Raw genomic sequence first — 23,742 nt, 5'->3', positions numbered from 1 at the left:
TGATCTCCAATGTCTGTATTACCCCAAGAACATAACATTGGGGAGGGGGGGGGGAGGGGAAACTGTGATCAGACCCTAACCACACCAAACAGAAGCTGTGACAGAGCTCAGCTTTGGACGCTGTTCACGGAGCATCTGCCAGCCCACTCAGCAAGATCATGGGCCAATCAGAACGTGAGAAATAGGAACAGGAAGAGGCCATTCGTCCCATCAACCCCAACATTTATTGGATGGAAGGATTTCTACTTGCCCTTTAAAGAGGGGCTTGGTTATGCGCTAATACGGTCTCATTTGAACCGTTTCCCACCTCCCCCCGTCCCGTTCTGGAATCACTCATCTGTTACTAATTACAAATCTATCTCCTTCACAAATTTATTCAGCAGCTAACACACTCTGGTAGGGAAGGGGGGGGTGGTGTTCTGAATTCTCCCTTTGAGAGAAGCAATTTCCCTCTGTTGCTGTTTTAAATCTGTCATCCATCCTCCTCTCATTCTAAATCGCCCCACGAGGGTAAACATCCTCTCGAAGGGGTGGCTCAGTGGTTAGCAATCCTGCCTCACAGCGCCAGGGACCCGGGTTCGATCCCACCCTCGGGTGACTGTCTGTGTGGAGTTTGCACATTCTCCCTGTGTCTGCGTGGGTGTGTTCCGGTTTCTCCCACAGTTCAGGTGGGTCGGCCGTGCTAAATTGCCCATGGTGTTCAGGGGTATTAGTCAGGGGTAAATGTAGGATGGAGAGTGGGTTACTCTTCAGAGGGTCGGTGTGGACTTGTCGGGCCGTCTACACTGGAGGAAGTTTAATCTTATGTCTAAAAACAAAACTGCGCCTGGTGGAATTCAGAAAGTAAAACAGAAATTGCTGGAGAAACTCAGCAGGGTTTGGAGAGAAATCAGAGGTAACGTTTTGGGTCCAATGATCTTTCCTCAGAACCGATGGCAGCTAGGAAATAATTGGTTTCTATGTCCTCTCTGTGTCTGTTTTTTTTAACACATAGAATCCTGAAAGGCCCGGACAGCGTGGATGTTGGGAAGATGTTCCCATTATTAGGAGAGACTAGGACCCAAGGGCATAGCCTTCGAGTAAAGGGAAGGGCTTTTAGTACAGAAGTAAGGAGAATCTTCTCCAGCCAGAGTGGGGGGAATCTATGGAAATCACTGGCCCAGGAGGCTGTGGAGGGCAGGACATTGAGTATATTTTAAGACCGAGATAGATAAGTGCTTGAGTATCAAGGGAATCAAGAGTTATAGGGCGAAAGTGGGAGAATGGGGTTGAGAAACGTATCAGCCATGATTGAATGGCGGAGCAGACTCAATGGGCTGAATGGCCTAATTTCTGCTCCAGTGTCTTATGGTCTAACATCTTCTACAGATCATGCTCCTAACCTCCAGAGCACTGAAGTCTCTCTTCGTAAAACAAAGGAGCAGCGCTCCGAAAGCTTGAGACTTCAAGTCAGCCTATGGGACTCTAACCTGGTCCAGCCCAATCCAACACCAGCACCTCCACAACACAAGCCTTTCCTTTCCAGGATTTATATATTTCACGTTCCCGCTTCGTTTTGAGCCACAGAATGACATGTGCCTCAGCCCCGCGGGGGAATGTCACACTAATGCTTCCTTCTCAACTTTCAGGAAACCCTTTTGGGATCATGCTCCTGACGGACGTAATTGTCGCTTCGGCCCCTAAAACCTTCTTCATTGGGAAACCAGCAGCTCCTTAGAAAAGGGACACCCCTTCACCATTGGCTCAGTATCACAGAGGGACAACACTGGAACCCAGCGCCACTGACCACCCTGCTCAATGGAGAAAGTTCACCGACAATACTATCGCACAGGGGAAAACCCTTCCGAAATCTCAGACTGGATTTCCTCGGGAATAATTCTGTTCCAATTGCTTGGTATCCTCATCCAGAAACATACCTTCCTTTATCGGTGAATCAGCTAAAACGTGTTGAGATTAAAAATGTAGTTGCTTTTTCCCAATTGTAATGAGCTGAGACATAATTATGAGTTTCTCTCTCAACCTGTTGAGTGTTTGTAATAGCCTTGGAGTACCATTGATATGAAAATCTCTCAGAATCAGTTGTGCCCCCTTACAATGTGCCAATAACTTGCTGTAACAGGAATAAATGACAGTCAGAATGGCTGAGGGACCCTCCTGCTAAAGGTCACTGTGACCTCATCCTGCAAACACAAACCGGCCCCACTTTCTGCTTCTCTTCCGAGAGTGAAGATGCAAACCGGCCGCTGAGGACGTTGGTGAAGAGTTGGTCAGGACCTCGGTCCAGCCCTTCTCTGAGCGAGGTTCGAATGAGGAAGGCAGCTGGGGAGTTGGGGTCTTCACCATTCCCGTCATCTGTAAATGTCAGTGAGGTTGGGCTGGGGTTTTTCGCCAATGGGTTGGGTGGAGGTCAGTTGGGTGTTGGGCCTGAATTGACTTAAAATCATTTGGGTTTCTGGGGGATAGGTGAAGCTGAACTCCAGAAGGGGAGGGAGTTAGTTGGGTTGGGTTGAGTGAAGATGGCCTCCAATTGGTTTCTGTATCCATGGTGGATGATGTAATTGCATCTTGCTTACTTAATAAACTAATCCTGCATCTCAAGGGACTCGGTATTTGGAATCTCTCTGATCTGCACCACAAGTTCATGTTATACTGTCTTTATCAAACCAGCAGACACAGAGATAAACACATCCTTCAGACAGAGAGAGACAGAAAACCTCCACCTCTCTCCCCTCCCATTGCAAACTAAACGCCAATAACACATTAAATGCAATCAGGTAACAATGTGCTCGTGAAGGAGACCAAAAATCCCAATAAATAGTCAAGGTTTGGAGATCCCAGTTTTGTTCCTGATCTGGAACAGGCAGAAAGGTTCAACAAGGAGTAATCCCACCGAGCCCTGGCTTTGGAGTGAATGTTGTTCCGAGTGAACTTCCTCCAGCTCAGATTGTTTTGAGTGACTCACTCACATCACTCGAGGTTTTGCGCCTCCCTCTGGACCAAGGGGTAGTGTCGTGCTGACCTACCACCCCGCCTCACCCAGAGGGGGCAGGGGTGAATATCTCCAGCAGGAAAATCACACACCGCCCAATCCACCATCACTCAGCAACACAATGAGGCCATTCAATGCGGTCTCACCGGGGACTTTCTCCCTCACACATCCCCGAAATAAAAGGATCACAATCCACAGGCAGCAGGGTGTGTCTGATTGGGGGAGGGGGGAGTGGAACGTGCACTGTGAGTGTGAGAGCGAGTGAGTGTGAGAGAGTGGGACAGAGTAAGTGAATGAGTGAGTGCGAGCGTGCGCGAGAGTGAGTTAGTAAGAGAGAGTGTTTCATTCATATCCCAGCATTTATTGCCCATCCCTAATTGCCCCAGAGGGAAGCTAGAGTCAACCACATGGCTGTGGGTCTGGACTCACATGTAGGCCAGACCAGGTAAGGATGGCAGTCTCCTCCCTTAAACGACATTAGTGAACTCGATGGGTTTTTCCAACAATCAATAACAGATTCATGGTCATCATTAGATCCTTAATTCCAGATGGTTATTGAATCCAATTCAAAATCCCACCAACTTCCCTCGCAGGCTTCAAACCGCAGGCCCAAGGCCTGGATTGCTGGGCTTGTAGGGCCAACAATAATATCATTGCCTCCCCCTCAGCCTTTCCAAACGGGAGGCGGATGAATGATTCCGGATCACTCAAACCAAAATCACGCAGATGCTGAAAATCACAATCAAATGCAGAGAAACGTCAGAGAAACTCAGCAGGAACTGAGAGAGAGAAAAACAGAGGGAAGATTTGGAGTCTGGGATGACTCCTTCAGAAGGTTGTCTCGTACCCAGTTCTCTGTCTCCTGATTGGCTGCCTGGACCCAGAGATCTCCCCCTCCCCTGCCCAGTCCGGGAATGAATCCCTGGGCCCCTCTCTCTCTCCCTTCTAACCCTCTGCTCCTCAGCCGATCGTCTGCTCACCACTCTGAATACCTTCCTGATGCGTCTCTGTTATACTCTGTCTGATAACACTCAGTAAAGTGCCTTTTTCTCCCAAGCCAACCTATTGCTGAATTACTCAGGGCCATAGAACATGGAGACAAGCCCTTTGGCCCAACTCATCCATGCTGACCAGAAACAAACGCCAACCATGAGTGTTTGGTTTTAAGCTTCAGTAAACACATCCACTGTGTTAACTGGAGGTCACTTGTAAAAAGAGGCATGGCATAACAGACCCTTTGGCCCAACTCATCTCTGCCGGCCAGATATCCTCAATTAACCTAGTCTCATTTGCCAGCATTTGGCCCATGTCCCTTTAAACCCTTCATGTACCCATCCAGATACCTCTGAAATGTTGCAATTTCCACCACTTCCCCAGGCAGCTCATTCCATACACACACCACCCTGTGTGTGAAAAAGTTGCCCCTCGGGTCCCTTTTAAATCTTTCCCCCTCACCATAAAGCTACACCCTCTAGTTTTGGGTTCCCCTACCCCGGGGGGGGCAAAAGATTTTTGCGCTTCACCTTATTTATGCCCCTCATGTTTTGAGGTCACCCCCTCAGCCTCCGACACTCCAGGGAAAAAAGTCCCAGCCTATCCTTATAACTCCAGTCTGCTCCTTTGGGTCTTTATTCAAGATATCACTTCATTGGAGAAAGTTGACGAGGATGATCCCTGGGATGGAGGGATTGCCTCACGCTAATCAGCTTGGGTCTCTCCTCCCTGGAGTTTCGGAGAATGATAGGGCGATCGCAGTGGGACATATTAAGGGGCTGGACAGGGTTAAAGATGAGAGGATGGTTCCCTCATGGGAGAGTTTTTAAAAATTCGCTCACGGGATGAGGGTGCTGCTGGCTGGGCCCACCATTTATTGCCCATCCCAAATTGGCCAGAGGGCAGTTAAGAGACAACCATATTGCTGAGGGCTTGGAGTCACATGTAGGCCAGACCAGGTAAGCATGGCAGCTTCCTTCCCTAAAGGACATTAGTGAACCAGATGGGATTTCCCAATAATTGCCAACAGAGTCAACGTCATTGTCAGACTTTTAATTGCAGATTTTTTTTATTGGATTCAAACTCCAGCATCTGCCTTGGTGGGATTCTCACCCAGATCTCTGGATCTGGCACCAGACCATCACCTCCCTTCAGGTCTCGGGCCGGAGGGCAGAGTCTCAGAATGAAGGGGTTCAATTTCAGACTCAGATTCGGAGGAATTCCATCTCTCAGGGGTTGAGTGTCTTTGGAACTCCTTGCCACAGACAGCTGTGGGGGCAGAGTCAGACCCTTCGGCCCAACTCATCCATGCTGACCAGATTTCCGAAATTAATCTAGGCCCATTTGCCGGCATTTGGCTGATATCCCTCTGACCCCTCCTTAGCCATGAACCCTTGTGTGCATTGAAAGCCAAAACAGATTCTTGACCAGTCGGGGAATCGAGGGTTAAGGTAGGAAAGTGGAAGCGAGGAATGTCAGCTCAGTCACCACCCTCTTGAATGGTGGAGTAGCCCGGAGGGGCCGAATGGCCTCCTCCTGTCCCTATTCCCTTCTGCCCTCCCAGCAGCAAAGCAAATAACTCTCAATTCAACTTGAAAGATCCATAAACTGCGTCTCACCTACTTCCAGCGAGCCTCATTGTAGGAGGGAATCCACCTTCCCTGCTTCCCAAACGCCTCTTTTCCAACCCGGGAGAGAATGAAGGGAAATGACTCCGCTGGCTTGTAGTAAATACATCCGTTTAATAATAAATGCATTGAATTTGGAACATCTTTGATCAGACATATTAAACATTGATAGGAATGCAACAGATCTTGCCCTGACTGAAATACCCACAATTCACCTGAAAACACAATATTGACATCGGCGAAAGATTAAAGACACACATTTTCATCCATATTAAGCTCAAATTATACACATAAGTACATTTCTGCAGTTTCACCTCCTCTGGGAAAGTCTGTCGCCGGGCCGGCGCTGTTATTTTTTTTAAAAGTCGGGGAAAATAATTTGACAACGTGGTTGTGTCCTTGCTGTTTGACCCTGTGTGGGACACACTACACAGGACTGCAGCGGTTCAAGAAGGCAGTTCAACCCCCACCCCTCCACCTCCTCCAGGGACAATTCGGGAAGGGGCCGCTGGTTCTGTAGCCCCCTCCTTCTCAGTGGCAGCTCCTTGATGCCTACGCACCCCCCCCCTGCCCTGGAACTCGGGTTAACATCAGCAGGCAAGTGTATATACCCCATCTCCCAGGAAACCTGCACTCCGCATCCCCCCCTAGTCTCCCCTGCCACACATCGTCCCAGGATACAGACCCTCTCTACCCTCCATCTGCTTTGACACTACCACCTCGGTCCTCGCTCCCAATTCGGAATTTCTACCCCCAGCAACACCCCTTCCCACCCCCCTCAAGGTGTGAAGATCTGAACATCTCTCCAGCTTCTCCAATCTCCTCCCTGCCAGTCTTACCCCTTTGGATATTTCCCCCTCTCGTTTCTTTCAAGAAGTCGGGATGGGAAATTTGTGGGAGCTGGGACTCCAGCAGAGATCCAGCAGGCAGGGGAATGTTCCCATCCCCCTCTCGATCCCCTTGTGATAGGAGAGTGGGCAGTGACGGACGGAGTATGGGTGAGGGAATTACTCATTTTCTTTTATGGGGTGGGTGGGGTGAGGAGGCAGCGGTGCTGATTCTCGCCGGGGGGGGGGTGAGGAGGGGGCAAAGGAGACTGCCCTGCTTCCCTAGGTCTGGGAGAGGCTGGGAATCCTGCAGCAGGTAACTCACCACCTGACTCCCTGAAGCCTGTCCCACCATCGACAAGGCCCAAGGCAGGAGGGTGAGGGAATACTCCCCACTTGCCCCTGGATGGGGGCAGCTCCAACAACATTTATGAAGCACGACACTTTCCAGGGACATAGCAGCCCCCGCTTGACTGGATCCCCCACCACAAACAACCCCTCCCTCCGTCGCTGACCCTCAGTAGCAGCAGTGTGTACCATCTACAAGATGCACTGCAGCAACTCAGCAAGACTTCTTAGCCAGCACCTTCTAAACCCATGACCACTTCCATCTGGAAGGACAAGGGACAGCAGATACATGGGAACACCAACCACCCCCACCCAGCAAGTTCCCCTCTGAGACACACAGGTCATTCGAATAGGATTTGTACGGGCCGTTCCTTCAGTGTCGCTGGGTCAGACGCTGGAATTGCCTCTGGAACGGCGCTGTGTCTGCTGTGTGGGGTTTTGTGACTTGGCCAATATACCCAGCAGCCCTTGCTACTTGGCCCCTGTGTGGGTGTGCCGGCACCACACGGGACTGCGGCGGTTCAGTGGGGCAGCTCACACCCCACCCCCTCCCAGGGGGCAACTAGGGACTGGTGATAAATGCTGGGCCCCACATTCCCATCAACGGACAGAAGAAAATCCAAGACTTTCACCTGGTGATAACAGGAGGTTGGAGGTACAGCATTGAAGAGGACGAGAACAGGCAGTGTGACCTATCTGCTTGGAGTTGTGGTGGACCAGGCTGTTCCCCCCCTTACAGTGGGTGGGAGAAATGTGGAAATGGGCAGAACTTTAACTGGGGTGAGCACAGCTGGGGCTGGGGATTTGCCCCAAATTGTGGGTGGCTCTCCAAAGAGTCAGAAGTTTTCTTTGCCCGCCTCCCAGCCCATGAGAGTGAAGTGGAACCTCAGACACAGGATCCACTGTCCATTCCACAGCCACTTGTCCCCCAGCTCCCTTTACCATGAGCCGGCTGTGGGGTACACCAGTGAGACCCCTTCCCCCCCCCCCAAATGGGGTTTTCAACGTTGCCCATGGGGTTTCACTTGCTCACGGAACGGGTTCCCTGTGCCTTGTTCTGTCCAAAATCAGATGGAGCGTCTCACAAGGGCTCCGGTGGGAAAGGACAAAACCATTCGCAGACGGTATTTACAAACAGATATTAGTTACAAATAATTACACCCCAGATGACAGGTTCAGAGAGAGAGAAAGTGAGAGTGAGATATAGCGAGCGAGGGAGCGTGAGAGATGGTGGTGGGGAGGGTGACCAGACTGACGGGGGAAAGTGAGAGAGCAATAGCTAGGTCAGAGTACCAGGAATATTTCCCCCTCCCCCCACCCTGCACCAATCTCCAGGTCCATCTCTCCCCTCCCCTGTCACTCCGACAGGACAGCTTAGTCATGGTGCAGGGGAACCTCTGCTCACTCCTCACCTCCCATCGCCCCCCCACCCCCCCCTCCATTCACTCACTCCACCCTGAACTGCCACCTCCTTCCCCCCTACAGCCCACCCCCACCGACATCTGGCACACCTCCCAGATCCCGACCCCGTCAAGGGTTCGCACAGGGATCTTGGCCGGAGTCAGGGCGGTGACTTCTCTCGGAGGAAGGTGGAAAGGGGAAATTGGGCAAAATTCCATCAGCTGTTCCTTCACCACCCACCCCCCGACCCTGATCGATGTGTCTCAAACCAACCCTGCCCCACTCTATCCTCCACACCACCCGAACCGCGTGGACAAATCCCAACCAGCCTCAGCTGCTGTTCATTTTCAATCCACTTCCCAGGGCAGATTATTGATATCTCCACAAACTGTACCGTCCAGCTCACTCCAAAGTGAGAACTGCTTCTGACCTTCCTTTCTGTTGGGAAATTAAGCTTTCCAAGTGCGGAATTATTTTCTTTTCGACAGACATCCGACAGGTTACAGAGAAGGTATAGTTTAGCTGACCACGTTAACCTGAGTTTCACATTAGCTTCTCTCGCTAGCACCACCCTGACTCGGAAATATATCGGCCGCTCCTTCTGTGGGGCTGGGTCAGAAACCTGGATCTCCCCCATCGCCCCCACCCTCTAACAGCACAGTGTCCCCACACCACACAGACCTGCAGCGGGTCAAGGATTCCCCTCACCTCCCCACCCCCCACCTTCTCAAGGGGGCAATAAATGCTGGGCCCACATCTGACAAAAGGAATGATCTCAATTGGATGCTCACTCCCAGCTCAGCCAAGACCCACCAGCAGCCGGAGAGTGGCTCCCATCAGCAAGGTCTTAGCATCCCACCAGACCTGGGCTGGGGGTAGTGGGGAGGGAGCCGGGGAGATGGAGGGGACAGGAATCTCTGAGGAGGTTCTGTTCAAGAGGTGGAGAGGGAGGGAAAGAGAGAGAGAGAGAGAGTGTGAGAGAGAGAGTGTGAGAGAGAGAGTGTGAGAGAGAGAGTGTGAGAGAGAGAGTGTGAGAGAGAGAGTGTGAGAGAGAGAGTGTGAGAGAGAGAGTGTGAGAGAGAGAGTGTGAGAGAGAGAGTGTGAGAGAGAGAGTGTGAGAGAGAGAGTGTGAGAGAGAGAGAGAGAACAGAAACAGAACAGTTTGAAAAATTTAAGATTTCTACATAGCATTGTCAGTTCCTTGAACAAGGAAGTTGGGGGGGGGGGGGAAAACAGGGGGAGAACGAGAGAGACAGACAGAGCAGGTGCAAGGGGGTGAAAGTGAGGGAAAGTGTGTGTGAGCGAGAAAGGGATGAAGTAAGAAAGGAGGAAAGAAAGGAAGGCAGAGCACGTGAGGACAAACGAGAAAGAGTGCCCGCGGGAGCATGAGAGAGTGAGAGTGAGAGAGACGGTGTGTATGTAAGACAGCGTGAATGTGTGTGTGTGAGAGAGAGCAAGGATGTGAGAACAAGTGAGCATGTGGGAACACCAGAGATTGTGCGAAAGTGAGAAAGAGTGAGAACGTGAGAGAATGAGAGGGTGTGAGTGAGTGTGCGAGCATGTGAGAATTGAGAGAGCACTAGGAAGTGCAGAGAGTCTGTAAGAGGGTGAGTGAGTGTGAGAAAGTGTGTAAGAGGACAGGGAGTGTGTGTGCGAGTATGTGAGAGCACTAGGAAGTGCAGAGAGTAAGACTGTGAGTGGGGGGGGGTGAGTGAGTGTGAGAAAGTGTGTGAGATGGCAGGGAGTGTGAGAGGCTGAGTGAGAGTGGGAGACCTACTGTTAAAAGGTGAGTGAGTGTGTGACCACAAGGACGAGTGAGACTCCAGTCTGTAGACCTGCACGCCTCTGACAGTGACTGGTTACTGCCTGCAGGGTACCAGCAGGGAGGGTTTGGCCTGGGGCAGGGTTTGAGGGGATGGGGTGGGGGTTTACAGCAACATCAAAGGGCCTGAGGAGGAGAGAGAGGTGGTGGGAGTCCCAACACAGTCACACTGCCTGGTTGGAGGTGGTGACAGGGTTACACCTGGGGGAACGTGGGTGGGAGGGGTATACCCTGGAGGAACATGGGTGGGAGGGTTACACCCTGGGGGAACGTGGGTGGGGGTGTGAGACCCTGGGGGAAGGTGGGTGGGAGGGTTACACCCTGGGGGAATGTGGGTGGGAGGGTTACACCCTGGGGGAACGTGGGTGAGGGGGTTACACCCTGGGGGAATGTGGGTGAGAGGGTTACACCCTGGGGGAACGTGGGTGAGAGGGTTACACCCTGGGGGAACGTGGGTGTAAGAGACGACAAGGCCGGACACCCCACGTTGAGGGGGAGGAATAACAGTCAGAGGGAGGAGAAAGGAAAAGGCTCCTCTCCCTGAGACGCCGAACTTTGGACTGGAGAGGGAGCGCGCAGAGAGCGGACAGTCCCTTAACCCGGGCCCGAGGCCAGAAATATTCCAAACGGAGACATCGCCCACAGAGACAAAGAAAGGATCACTTCCTCTGTCACCACCCCCCACCCCAAAACCCCCTCACTCCGTGACATGTGGCTCTCACTGAGGTGCCCCCCGGATGGGGAGGGGGTGACTTTCTTTCCTCTCTTGGTTTATTTTCCACCGTCTTTCCTGTGTCTCCCTCACACCATCACCCCCCTCTCTCACCCTCACACTATCAGCCCCCACTCACTTTCTCTCCCTCTCCCTCACACCATCACCTCCCCCACTCTCCCTCTCCCTCACACCATCACCTCCCCCACTCTCCCTCTCCCTCACACCATCACCTCCCCCACTCTCCCTCTCCCTCACACCATCACCTCCCCCACTCTCCCTCTCCCACACACCATCACCCCCTCCCACACACCATCACCTCCCCCACTCTCCCTCTCCCACACACCATCACCTCCCCCACTCTCCCTCTCCCACACACCATCACCTCCCCCACTCTCCCTCTCCCACACACCATCACCTCCCCCACTCTCCCTCTCCCACACACCATCACCCCCCCACTCTCCCTCTCTCCCACACCATCACCCCCCCACTTACTCTCCCTCTCTCCCTCACACCATCACCCCTCTCTCTCTCTCCCTCACACCATCACCCTCCTCTCCCTCACACCATTACCCTCCCCTCTCTCCCTCCATCCCACCATCACCCTCCCCTTTTTCCCTCCATCCCACTATCACCCTCCCCTCTCTCCCTCCATCCCACTATCACCCTCCCCTCTCTCCCTCCATCCCACCATCACCCTCCCCTCTCTCCCTCCATCCCACCATCACCCTCCCCTCTCTCCCTCCATCCCACTATCACCCTCCCCTCTCTCCCTCCATCCCACCATCACCCTCCCCTCTCTCCCTCCATCCCACTATCACCCTCCCCTCTCTCGCTCCCTCCCTTACACCGTCGCACCCCCACTCTCTCCCTCCCTCACACTGTCGCACCCCCACTCTCTCCCTCCCTCACACCGTCCCACCCCCACTCTCTCTCTCCCTCACACCGTCCCACCCCCACTCTCTCTCTCACACCGTCCCACCCCCACTCTCTCTCTCACACCGTCCCACCCCCACTCTCTCTCTCACACCACCACCCCCTACCCCCACTCTCTCTCTCACACCATCACCCCCTGCCCTCACCCTCTCACACCATCACCCCCTGCCCTCACCCTCTCACACCATCACCCCCTGCCCTCACCCTCTCACACCATCACCCCCTGCCCTCACCCTCTCACACCCTCACCCCCTGCCCTCACCCTCTCACACCATCACCCCCTGCCCTCACCCTCTCACACCATCACCCCCTGCCCTCACCCTCTCACACCATCACCCCCTGCCCTCGCCCTCTCACACCATCACCCCCTGCCCTCGCCCTCTCACACCATCGCCCCCTACCCTCACCCTCTCACACCACCACCCCTCCCCCACGGTGCCGAACTAACAGAAATGGTCGTCCTCGTCCTTCTCATCTTTCTGCCCCTTCAGCCGCAGTCGGGCAAAGTCCTCAAACACAATGTCGTCGTCATGGGAGAAACTGCAGGAACAAACAGACAGCAAGCTTAGATCCCAGCAATAATCTCTGACCCTCCCCATGACTCCCTGCCACTCTCTCCGACCCCCGTGACCCTTGACTCTTTCTAACCCCCGTGACCCCTGACCCTCTCTGACCCCCTGACACTCTCCAACCCCCTGACTCCTCACCGTCTCTGACCCCCTGACTCTTTCCAACCCCAGAGACCCGGACCCCCTCCGAACCCCGTGACCCTCTCCAACCCGTGACCCTTGACCCTTTCCAATCCCAGTGACCCCTGACTCCCTCTGACCCCCCCCACTCTCTCCAACCCGGTGACCCCCAACTCTCTCCAACACCTCCCCAAACCCCTGACCCTCTCCGACTCAGTGACCCCTGACTCTCTGATCCCCTGACCCTCTTGAATCCCATGACCTCCGACCCTCTCCAACTTCGACCCCCACGATCCCAACCGTCTCAGACCCCCCCTCCCCGCCTTTCTCCAACCCTCGTGACCCCTAACTCTCTTCAATACCTTGCCCCCTGCCCGACTCTCTGATCCCCCGACCCTCTCCAATCACCATGACCCCGATCTTCACAGGCCCCCTACGACCCTCTCCAGCCCCCGTGATCCTGTCCATGACACTGTACGACCGCCGCAACCCCCCTCCCCATGACCGTCTTTTCTTTTAAGGGGGGAGAGATTCAAAAAGAGTCCAGAGGGTCAATGTGTTTCACACAGAAGGTGGTGAGTGTCTGGAGCAGGCAGCTAGAGGTAGTGGTGGAAGGGAGTACAATTTTATCATTTAAGAAACATTTGGCCAGGTACATGGATGGGATGAGTATGGAGGGATACGGACCAAGCATTGGCTAAAGGGTCCAGATTAAGTTGTGAAAACGGTGTAGCATGGACAAGTTGGGCCGAAGGGCCTGTTTCCATGCTGGAGACCTCTATGGCCCTTTGATCCACACAACACTCTTTGACTCCTGCGATACCCTTAAACACTGCAACAAATCAGACACAAATCACAAGTGTAGTACTTCCAAGGGATCCTCAGGCAGTCTCAGTCTCCAGGAACCAGGCACGACAGAAAACTGAGGAAATCTGACACAGACACCAAAATCACTGCAGACTCTCAGCAGGGTCTGGGAAAACAAGAGCCAACCTCTCACATCCAGGATGGCTCACCTTCAGAACTGAAAGAGCTTGATAGACAGCGTTAGGAGAGGGGGGGAGGGGAGGGGTGAAGGGAGGGAGGGGTACAGGCAGCGCAGAGGCCCAGTGTAAAACTCAGAAGGGGATGTGAAACGGGGTGAGAAAGACTAAAGGATTTCAAAAGCAGGGTCACTGGACTCCAAAACGCAGGCTGCTTCCTCTCTCTGTCTCTGCACAGAGGCTGCCAAACCTTGCCGAGTTTCTCCAGCGATTCTGAGTCTGCAGTGGCTCAAGGTGACAGCTCAGACCCCAACCCGCCACCTTCTCCAGGGGGGCAATTAGGGACGGGCAGTAAATACTGGGCCCAGCCAGCGACTCCCACAGCCGGTGAAAGCCAGGAGTAAAAAGCTGAGGGCACGGGCACGATGAATATCACGAGGAAGGTGCAGGACACCGTGTCGGAGAAAACGCAGACATTTCAGAGGGCCGTGATGGGGGAGGACCGTGAAGGGATTTAGTTATGAATTTTTGTTTTAAACATCCCCCTCCCACTGGGCAGAAAGGTGACCCCGAACTTACTTGGCTTCGAATTCGATCAGGTTCATGTCAACTGGAACCTCAGATTCTGGGAGAACTGGAGGATGGAAACAGAGAAAGAGGTGAGACCCCCTACAGGCCTTCAGCAGATGGAAGGTCTACCACAAGAAGCAGCCGCCCAGTGCCTATGACACAGCCTTGTGCTCAGAATGAGAGACAGAAGCAGCCGTAGGCCACTCGGCCCGCCCCTTGAGCCTGGCCTCGGTCAGCCCCGTTCTTCTCTGACCTCCCTGGTTCCGACAGGCACAGCGCTCTCAACAACCCAATGTCCACAGCCCTCCGGGGCAGAGAGCTCAGAAGGTCCATCCGCCCAGTCTGAGCCCTCACCCTCCATCCCGAGGTGAGAAACAATCGTCCTCGTTTGAGGCCTCTGAAGAACGTTCAACCATCCCAAGAGATCGGGACCAACACCCAACCCCAGCTCCCAAACAATGTCTCTCAATAACTCCAGGGGACTGTTGGAATGATTTCCCCAACTGCAACCACCACCAACACCACCCCCACGCCCCCACCCCCGCAAACCCAACTCCACCGCCCCCAGGATCGACGGGTGGTCCGGTAGTAAATTGGCCAAGGTCGGGGCTGATCTCACCTGACTGAGGTCTGGACATGGGCTGCTCAACTGGCTTTGGGTGCATCAGGACGAAAGGCAACTCCACTGACACATCCCTGAAAAGACAGCGAAGAGAGAGAGAAAACATCAAACAACAGGGGAGCCAGCACATCCGAGGGGTGCAGGGCAGTTGGGGTGGATTGGTCGTGCTAAGTTGTCCCATAGTGTCCAGGGATGTGCAGGTTAGGGTGGATTGGCCGTGGGAAATTGCCCTTAGTGTCCAGGTTAGCTTTGGTTAGCAACTGGAAATACAGGGCTTACAGAGATAGGGTAAGTGGCTGGGTCTGGAAGGGATGCACATTGGAGGGATGGTGCAGAATCGATGGGCGGAGTGGTCTCAATCTGTACCGCAGAATCGATGGGCGGAGTGGCCTCTATCTGTACCCCAGGGATTGAATTGGGACACAGCCCGTTCCACCCATCAGGCCTGTCCTTGGTGCTAGTGCTCCATGCCTGCTTCCTCTCAGCCTATCCCACATGACTCCCACATCTCCCCTGAAACGTAGCCCCACTGCTGGCCCCAAGGGCTCCCCTGAGGTGGAGAGTTACCCACCGAACTCTCCCGGCCTCCCGGGAAACTATTAGGGACAGTGTCCATTTGGTTTGTCCTACCAGCCACCGCAGAAACATCTTCATTAACACTCGTCTGTGGGATGTGGCCATTACAGGTCAGGTGACTGCTTTGGTTTCCCTGTCCCTAGTTGCCCCTTGAGGGTGAGGGGTGAGCTGTCTCCTTGAGCTGCTGCAGTCCCATGTGGCGTAGGGTCACCCCACACAGCGCCGTTAGGGGGGCAGTCCCGGGATTCGGACCTGGAGTTAGTAAGGGGTGGGCAGTGTCACATATTTAAGCCACAAACTATCCAGAGCTTTGGAAGCCATTAACATGGCGTGGATCACTGGTACGACCGCTCGGCCCATCCATTACTCATGAGTGGCCTCAGCGTCATAACAAGACGTTAAGAGAGTCAGGCTATTCAGCCCGTCAAGCCTGGTCCACCCATCAATAAGATCACGGTCTGACTCCGATCCTGAGGTTTCTTCAGCTGGTCGGCGGGAGGGGGCACAAGAGGGGTACAGAGAGGGGACTGGATAGGGGTGACAGAGAGGGGACTGGATAGGGGAGACAGAGAGGGGACTGGATAGGGGAGACAGAGAGGGGACTGGATAGGGGAGACAGAGAGGGGACTGGATAGGGGGGCGGGACAAGGAGGAGACTGGATAGGGGTACAGAAAGGGGGGAGGAGACGGACAGGGGACTGGACGGGGGTGGGAGGGAGAGGGGACTGTGTTGTGAGAAGAGGTTGAACAGGTTGGGCCTGCACTCAGTGGAGTTGAGAAAAATGAGAGGTGACCTTATGGAAACACACAAGGGAACTGGGCTGGGGGGGGGAAACTAGATGGGGGGGGTTGATGGAGAGGGGAGTGGACATGGGGGACGGGGAGGGAGAGGGGCTGGACGGGGGGGGAACAGAGAGGGGAGTGGACAAGGAGGGTACAGAGAGGGGAGTGGACGGGGGGGACAAGGGGGTGTACAGAGAGAGGGGAGTGGACGGGAGGGGGGGGTCAAGGGGGGTACAGAGAGGGGAATGGATGGGGTGGGACGGAGAGGAGAGTGGACAAGGGAGGTACAGACAGGGGAGTGGACGGGGGGACAAGGAGGGTACAGAAAGGGGGGCGGAGACGGAGAAGGGACTGGACGGGGGCCTGGGAAGGGAGAGGGGACTGGACGGAGGGGGTGATGGGAGGGGGGTGGGGAAGAGACAGGATGGGGGGGCAGGAGGGGTGGAGGGGAGGGGGGGAAGAGGGGACTGGACATGGGGGTGGAGGGAGAGAGGGGACTGGAGGGGAAGGGGACGGAGAGGGGTCTGGACGGGAGGGAGCGAGAGGGGACTGGACAGGGGTGGGGGGAGATGGTGAGGGGACTGGAAGGTGTGGAAATAGACGGTGGGGGATGTGGAGACATTATTTCCCTTTGTGGCAGAATCGAGGACCTGATGGAGTCATGTAGTGTAAGGGGTCACCCCTTGAAGACAGAGAGAAGGAAGAATTTCCTCTGCCTGAGGGGAGTGAATGTGTGGGACTCTTTCTGACAAAGGACTTGGTCTTTAAGTGTATTCAAGACAGATTTTTTGTTACGAGGAAGGGAATCGAGGAGCAATAGAGTGGAGTTGCGGATGATCACTGAGTGGCTGGGCGGTCTCGATGGGCTGAATGGCCTCCCCCCTCTACAGTAGCTGAGACACGTACCCTCCACGAGACACCACCAGCTTCACTTTCACTCGGTACGACACGAGGATTCCAAGTACCTCCTTGTTTGCACCTTCCTTTACTCTGCAAGACATAACCAGCCAGCATTTCCCAATGAGCCTCGGGAATGCGAAACAACTCCAAACAAACTGCTGTACGGGGGGAAGAGAGAGCGAGAGAGAGATTGAGGGAGGGGGGTGAAACAGCACGAGAGACAGAGCACGTGAGAGAGCGAGAGCGCGAGCGAGCGAGAAAGCACCTGCTATGAGAGAGAGAGAGAGAGATAGCGCACACGAGTGCAAGTGCAAGAGAAAGAGAATGAGAGAGAGGGCGCGAGAGAGAATGATAATGCGAGAAAAGAGTGTATGTAAAAGAAAGAGAGTGAGTGTGCACAGGAGTGATAGTGCATGTAAGAGAGAACAAGTTTGACAGCATGAGAGAATGGAAGAGACAGCAATAGTGAGTGAGAGTGAACACCTGTGAGAGAGGAGAGAGAGAGAGACAGAGAGAGAGACAGAGAGAGAGGAGAGAGAGAGAGAGGAGAGACAGAGAGACAGAGAGAGAGGAGAGAGAGAGAGAGAGAGAGAGAGAGAGAGAGAGAGAGAGACAGAGAGAGAGACAGAGAGAGAGACAGAGAGAGAAAACACGCACACACAAGACATGGGAAGAGAGGGAGGGAGTGCGTGAAAGCAAAAGGGAGGGGACGAGACAGAGAGGCTGCATCGAGCAGGGATAGCTGGGGGGCTGCTGGGAAGGATGACTTACATGGTACTGGAGGCCAGATTGGTGTCTTCGTGTTTGAGTTTCCCATCCAGGGCCAAGCCCCTCTTCTCCCGGTTATGGTCTAGGAGGGGGACCAGTGTGTAGACCTTACAGAAGGTCGAACTGGCAGACACCTGGTCACTGGGGAGAGAACAGCAAGAAATGGGAAAACACACAAGGAAGCTCAGGGCAGACCGAGACAGAGATACCTGCCGAATCAACACAGTGGCTTAGTGATGGACAGCACTGTGCCTCGGTGCCCCAGGGACCCGGCTTCAACTCCACCCTCGGGAGACTGGCTGTGTGAAGTTTGTGTGCTCTTCCTGTGGCTCTGTGGGTTTCCTCCGGGTGCTACGGTTTCCTCCCACAATCCAAAATCTAAATTGTCCCATAGTGCCCAGGGATGTGCAGGTTAGGGTGGATTGGCCGTGCTAAACTGTCCCATAGTGCCCAGGGATGCGCAGGTTAGGGTGGATTGGCCGTGCTAAATTGTCCTATAGTGCCCAGGGATGTGCAGGTTAGGATGGATTGGCCATGCTAAATTGTCCCATCGTGGCCAGGGATGTGCAGGTTAGGGTGGATTGGCCGTGCTAAATTGTCCCATCGTGGCCAGGGATGTGCAGGTTAGGGTGGATTGGCCGTGCTAAATTGTCCCATAGTGCCCAGGGATGTGCTGGTTAGGGTGGATTGGAAGTGCTAAATTGTCCCATAGTGCCCAGGGATGTGCAGGTTAGGGTGGATTGGCCGTGCTAAATTGTCCCATCGTGGCCAGGGATGTGCAGGTTAGGGTGGATTGGCCGTGCTAAATTGTCCCATAGTGCCCAGGGATGTGCTGGTTAGGGTGGATTGGAAGTGCTAAATTGTCCCATAGTGCCCAGGGATGTGCAGGTTAGGGTGGATTGGCCGTGGGAAATGCAGGGTTATGAGGATAGGGTGGGGGTGGTGTGGCTGGGTGAGGTGCTCTTCAGAGGCTTGGTGCCCATTCGATGGGCTGAACGGCCTGTTTCCACACCATGGAGATTCTACAGCATGGTTCTTGGAGCTGAACCCAATGGGGGTCTTCAAATCCGTCAATCGCTCATTTGAGAATCCGAACTGGATTATCCAATCAGAGCTCTCGGGCATTAGCGAAAAATAAAAGCCATCAAACTTTTCATGAAACTAGTCTACTCGTTTGTAACAATTCCGAAAGAATAATGCTCTCTCGTCAGCGAAGAGAGACTCTCAAACCCACCAGGGCCACCCTTGAGCACCAGGCTAAAAGCACACCTGGTTAGACCCACACGTAACTCCACACCCCAGAGCCAATGCAGTTGACAGCTTTAAATGGCCACTGAGCAGGCCACTGAAGGGGCAACTGGGCAAGGAGGTGACCAATGATGGGGCAATGAGAAAAGGGAACGGTGCCCAACGTGACCCTCTCTGTGCCCGCACACAACTCCTGTTCCAATCTAACATGGCTGATTCACAGACTCTGTATGCCCTCTGACCTGTGCTGGGCAGTTCCAGCAGGGTTCAGGTGTACTGACCCTGCTCACAAACAGCAGCGAGATGGAAAACGGTGGGCATCAGAACAGTACTCACTCAGCTTCGACCTGCGCTACGGGGCACTTATACTGGGCTGTGCTGAACAGACAGATGTCCGCGTACTGTCGTACTGTTGGGAGAGATAGGGACAGAGTCACACGGTTAAAGAAGGTCAAGGTGCAGAGAACAACCAGCAATACCAGAATAACAAAACGGTCACATTTCGGCAAGAGGCCTTTCGGCCCATCGGGTCTGCTCCGGCTCGCTGAGCTCCTGAACCGTTCCCCCGCCAACCGCAACATCGGATTGGATCAGATCAGGGAAAAGAAATCCACCCACTCCGCCCACTTGTCAGCAGTGAGGGAGAGAGCGAAAGAAAGAGAGAGAGCGAGAGAGGGGATGGAGGGAGAGAGGTGGGGGAGTGAAGGAGGGAGAGTAAGAGAATGGGGAGGGAGTGAGAGAGGTGGGGGAGGGAGAGAGAGAGAAGAGGGCAGAGGTGGGAAGATGGAGAGGGTGAGGGGGAGAGAGAGAGAGAGAGAGAGAGAGAGAGAGAGAGAGAGAGAGAGAGAGAGAGAGAGAGAGAGAGAGAGAGAGAGAGAACGTGCACGCGAGGATGGGAGAGAGGGAGATGGAGGGGGAGATGTGGGAGGGAAGGGGAAGGGGGGGAGGGGGAAAGAGAGAGAGGGGGGGAGGGGGAAGAGAGAGAGAGAGAGAGAGAGGGGGAGGGGAAGAGAGAGGGGGAAGGGGAAGAGAGAGAGAGGGGGAGGGGGAAGAGAGAGAGAGAGGGGAGGGGTGAGAGAGAAGGGGAGGGGGGGGAAGAGAGAGGCAGAGAGGGAGAGAGGGAGACAGAGAGAGAGAGAGAGAGAGACACACAGACAGAAAGAGAGACAGACAGAGAGAGAGAGAGAGAGACAGAGAGAGAGACAGACAGACAGACAGAGAGACAGACAGACAGACAGAGACAGAGAGAGACAGACAGACAGACAGAGAGAGAGAGAGAGACAGACAGACAGAGAGAGAGACAGGCAGAGAGAGAGAGAGAGAGAGAGACAGAGAGAGAGAAAGAGACAGACAGACAGAGAGACAGAGACAGACAGAGAGACAGAGACAGACAGACAGAGAGAGAGAGAGACAGAGACACAGAGAGAGAGAGACACAGAGAGAGAGAGACAGAGAGAGAGACAGAAACAGAGAGAGAGAGAGAGACAGAGAGAGAGAGAGAGAGAGACAGAGAGAGAGAGAGAAAACAGAGAGAGAGAGAACAGAGAGAGAGAGACAGACAGACAGAAGTGGGGGAGGGTGTTGTTTAAGATGGTGACTGGAACCGAAGACCAGATTCCAGCACGGAGTACCTCTGCACTCCAGCTTGATCCTGGATTAGTGAACAGACTTAGCGACGGGTAGCAGGGCCAGAATAGTCCCGAGGACCTGAATGGTGTGGGGTACTCTCATGGGTGGGAAGTGTAGGTTGGCCAAAGCCACAAGGCTCACCTGAAATCTTGATCTTCTTCACCGTTTTTGTGGAGTTGTTGGTCACGTGAACGTTGACGCTGATGGGTTCCGCGTGGTAATAGAGCTGTAAGCACAAGGAACGAGAGTATCAGGGAAACATTCACCTTCCCGCACTCCACGCAGATGGTCCTGTAGTCACGTTTCAGCTGGAAGTCACCCAGCCTGACCCCACACGGTGGGAACACCTTGAGCTGACTGCTGTGACGATGCTGTTGCTTTAAGAAGTTATTTTGTCCTGGGATTTATGTTTTTTGGAGAGATGCTGGAAGGGGGAGGTGCTGAACTGGCTACTGAAGACTACTGAAGTAAACAATTTTGAGAGGCCTTGAAGTTTTTTTTTTGAGGTTGGAACAATAGAAGCAGCCTGAATGGGTGTGGCCAACTCTCACATACATCAGGATTTCTGAATAGCAGCAGAAGCTATTGGGGTCTCCACAGAGTCGAGAGCTCCAGTGAATGTCTCCTGACTGCTACTTTCTCTGAATTTTCTATTGATGCTTTTGCCCTCCCAGATTGGAGAACTGCATGTGAGAAGCTGCCGCTCAATTCTCCTTTCTTTGCCGAGGGATGTGTTTATGAGATGTTACTGTATTGGAACAGTTAATTAGTAATTGGCACTCTGTCTACTATTTGGTTAAGTTTTCCAATAGTTACGTTTTTCTAAATTCCTCTCTGTTTTGTTCGTATTTTAAATACATTGTGCTTTGCTTAATGTTGACGAGTTTGATCAGTTACATCGCGTCTGGAACACACACTTCACATCTACCTTTAAAGTAAGAAAACGTTTGGGTCTAGGCTACCTTCTTGAAATATTTTGAAGGGATCTGGTCTGGTTCATGACAACTGTGGCCCCACTCTCACCAATCAAACATCTACCTAACTCGTTCTCCAATATATTTAATAAATTGTCCTCCACTGCTCTCTTTATGGAAAGAATTGCAAACACAAAAGACCCTCTTGAGAGAAGCACTTCCTCCCCATTTCCATCTTCAATGTGTGACCATACTATGGCTCTAAGAAGTGCATTTTGTCTTGTTTTTCATTTTGAAAAGAGGTGCCTAGTGGTCTATTTGAATCCAATAAGCCGCTTGAGGGGCCTTGGGTCATTTTACTAAAAGGCTGGAACAATAGAAGTGGCCTGGTTGGGTGGGATCAATCTCCCCCAGAAGCTGGCTTTTCAGGTTTAGTTTCTCAGGAACAGTTGCTGGCCACTCAACTGGGTTTGGGAGCTGTTCCTTCTCTCTCGGTTACAGCTAAAAGCTGGGGGTTCCCTTCCTGTTGCTGCAATTGTCCGTGAGACAACCTATTTTGCTGAATTTGCCTTTGCCAAGGGTGTGTTTATGGGATTATACTATATGGGAACAGTTACTGTTTAGTTGCTAAATAAACTATTATTCAGTTAAGTTTTCCAATAGAATTGTTATTCCAATTTCTTATTTCTTCTGTTGCATTTTAACTACAGCCTGTGAATAAAATATGTTGTGCTTCAAACCTGATAGTTTGACCAGTCGAATTGCATCTGGCTATCTTCTGAATACATTGAGGTCCATGGCAATTGAGACTCCCTTTAATTTAAGTAGTACCCCCTTGTTTGTCCCACAAGGGGGGAGCTGCCCTCTCAGCCCTGACCCTATGGACGCCCCCACAAAATGGTGTCCCAACATGTCATCTCTGATCTTTGGAAATGCCAATGAGGACACACGCTCAATTGTTGCTCCCAGGTTGAGCGACCCCACTGAGGGAGTCTCCTCTGAACTGCTGTCAGTGCACTGACATCCTTTCTCAAAGGGAACAATGGCAAAAATAAAAAACAAGGGATATCCTCCCTCCAGCCCCAACACCCCATCTCCTTAACCCCTCCCTGCCACCTCACTCCCCCAGTGATCAGTGACATCCAACATTCATCAGCCCATCGCTGTTGACTGGACCCTCAGCCAGCTGGGCACTAACCTCGGGGATTCTAGTCTTTGTTGCTCCACGCCCCACCCAATTCCCCTTCTCACTACCCCTCACCCCTCCTCTCACCTCTCCCTCGCTCGCTCCCTCTCTTGAGCCTTCTACACCTCCTGTCCTCACGCCTCCCTCCCTCGTACTCTCTATCCCCTCTCACCCTCACGCCTCTCCACCCCTTGCTCTCTGATCTCTCTACCCCCTCTCCACCCTCTCACTCCCACTCTCCCTCTCCCCCCTCTCATCCTCACTCCTCTCCTTCCCTCACTCTCTGTTGATCTCTCTACTCCCCTGACCCCCTCACTCATTTGCTGTCTCTCTCGATCCCTCTACCCCCTCATCCCTCCCTCGCTTCTTGATCCCTCTACCCATCTCGTCCTCACCCCTCTCCCACCCTCGCTCTCTTTATGCTTCTACCCCTTTCCCTGCCTCTCGTTCTCTTTACCCCTTTACCACCCTCCCTCGCTCTCTTTATCCCTCTGCCCCCAACCCCTCTCCCACTCTCTCGTTATCCCTCTACCCTCTCACCGCTCCCTCGCTCTCTTTATTGCTCTACGCCTTTCCCTCACACACTCTCTCTCTCTCAAGCCCTCTACCATCCCCTCTCCCACTGTTGTACTGACCTCTTTATCTAGCGAGGCTTCGAGGTGGAGGGATCTGTCTGACATCAAGAAATTCCTCGTGGTCTCCGCCATTGGCTGCGGTCCTGGTTTCTCTGGAGCGTACTGTACTTTCCGGATGACCAGGCGGACGGAGTTCCTGAGGGGTGAGACAGAAATAAACGGAGTGCCTGAGACAGAAGGGCTTCTAGTCAATCAGGGAGCCAAGGGGGATTGGAGAGGGTGGGGGGGATGGTGGTGTGGGTTGGGGGGGATGTGAAGTCGAGGGTGTGGGAGGTATAGTGGGCGGGGACGGAGTCACGGGCAGGGAGGAATCACAGGTGGAGGGGTGAAGACGTGGGTGGGAGTCGTCGTGGGCTGGCAGAGTGGTGGGTGGGCGGAGTCCCAGGCAAGGGGGCGGAGTCCCAGGCAAGGGGGCGGAGTCGAGAGTGGTGACACCAGAAGAGTGCAGTGGAAGACTAATCAGGTCAGCCACGGTCCCATTGAAGGTTAGTGATGGCCAGAATGGCCTCCTTTTGCTCTGATGATGTTGGGAGACCCATACAAATCCCTCCCCTGCTCCAACATCCTCGATCCGGTCGATTCA

At 53.5% G+C, this 23,742-nt stretch overlaps 1 protein-coding gene across 5 annotated transcripts in view; it reads right to left on the bottom strand.

Annotated features, from left to right (window-relative positions):
- Positions 1–12,075: 12,075 nt before the first annotated feature.
- LOC132835353 (arrestin red cell) overlaps positions 12,076–23,742 on the bottom strand; it is a 131,255-nt gene continuing 119,588 nt past the window's right edge. For all 5 annotated transcript variants that reach the window (XM_060854806.1, XM_060854805.1, XM_060854804.1 and 2 more), the window contains 8 exons: positions 23,160–23,295; positions 20,566–20,650; positions 19,132–19,204; positions 17,551–17,688; positions 16,786–16,869; positions 14,518–14,594; positions 13,908–13,962; positions 12,076–12,196 (listed from right to left, as the gene is read on the bottom strand). In XM_060854806.1, coding sequence (XP_060710789.1) covers positions 12,100–12,196; positions 13,908–13,962; positions 14,518–14,594; positions 16,786–16,869; positions 17,551–17,688; positions 19,132–19,204; positions 20,566–20,650; positions 23,160–23,295 — 745 coding nt within the window. In that variant the 3' untranslated portion in view covers positions 12,076–12,099. The remainder of the gene's footprint in view (positions 12,197–13,907; positions 13,963–14,517; positions 14,595–16,785; positions 16,870–17,550; positions 17,689–19,131; positions 19,205–20,565; positions 20,651–23,159; positions 23,296–23,742) is intronic.

The sequence above is a fragment of the Hemiscyllium ocellatum genome, chromosome 44 (genome assembly GCF_020745735.1).
Source record: "Hemiscyllium ocellatum isolate sHemOce1 chromosome 44, sHemOce1.pat.X.cur, whole genome shotgun sequence".
Classification (NCBI taxonomy): Eukaryota; Metazoa; Chordata; class Chondrichthyes; order Orectolobiformes; family Hemiscylliidae; genus Hemiscyllium; species Hemiscyllium ocellatum.
Note: the sequence above shows the minus strand (reverse complement) of the source record. Positions and strands in the feature narration are given on the sequence as shown.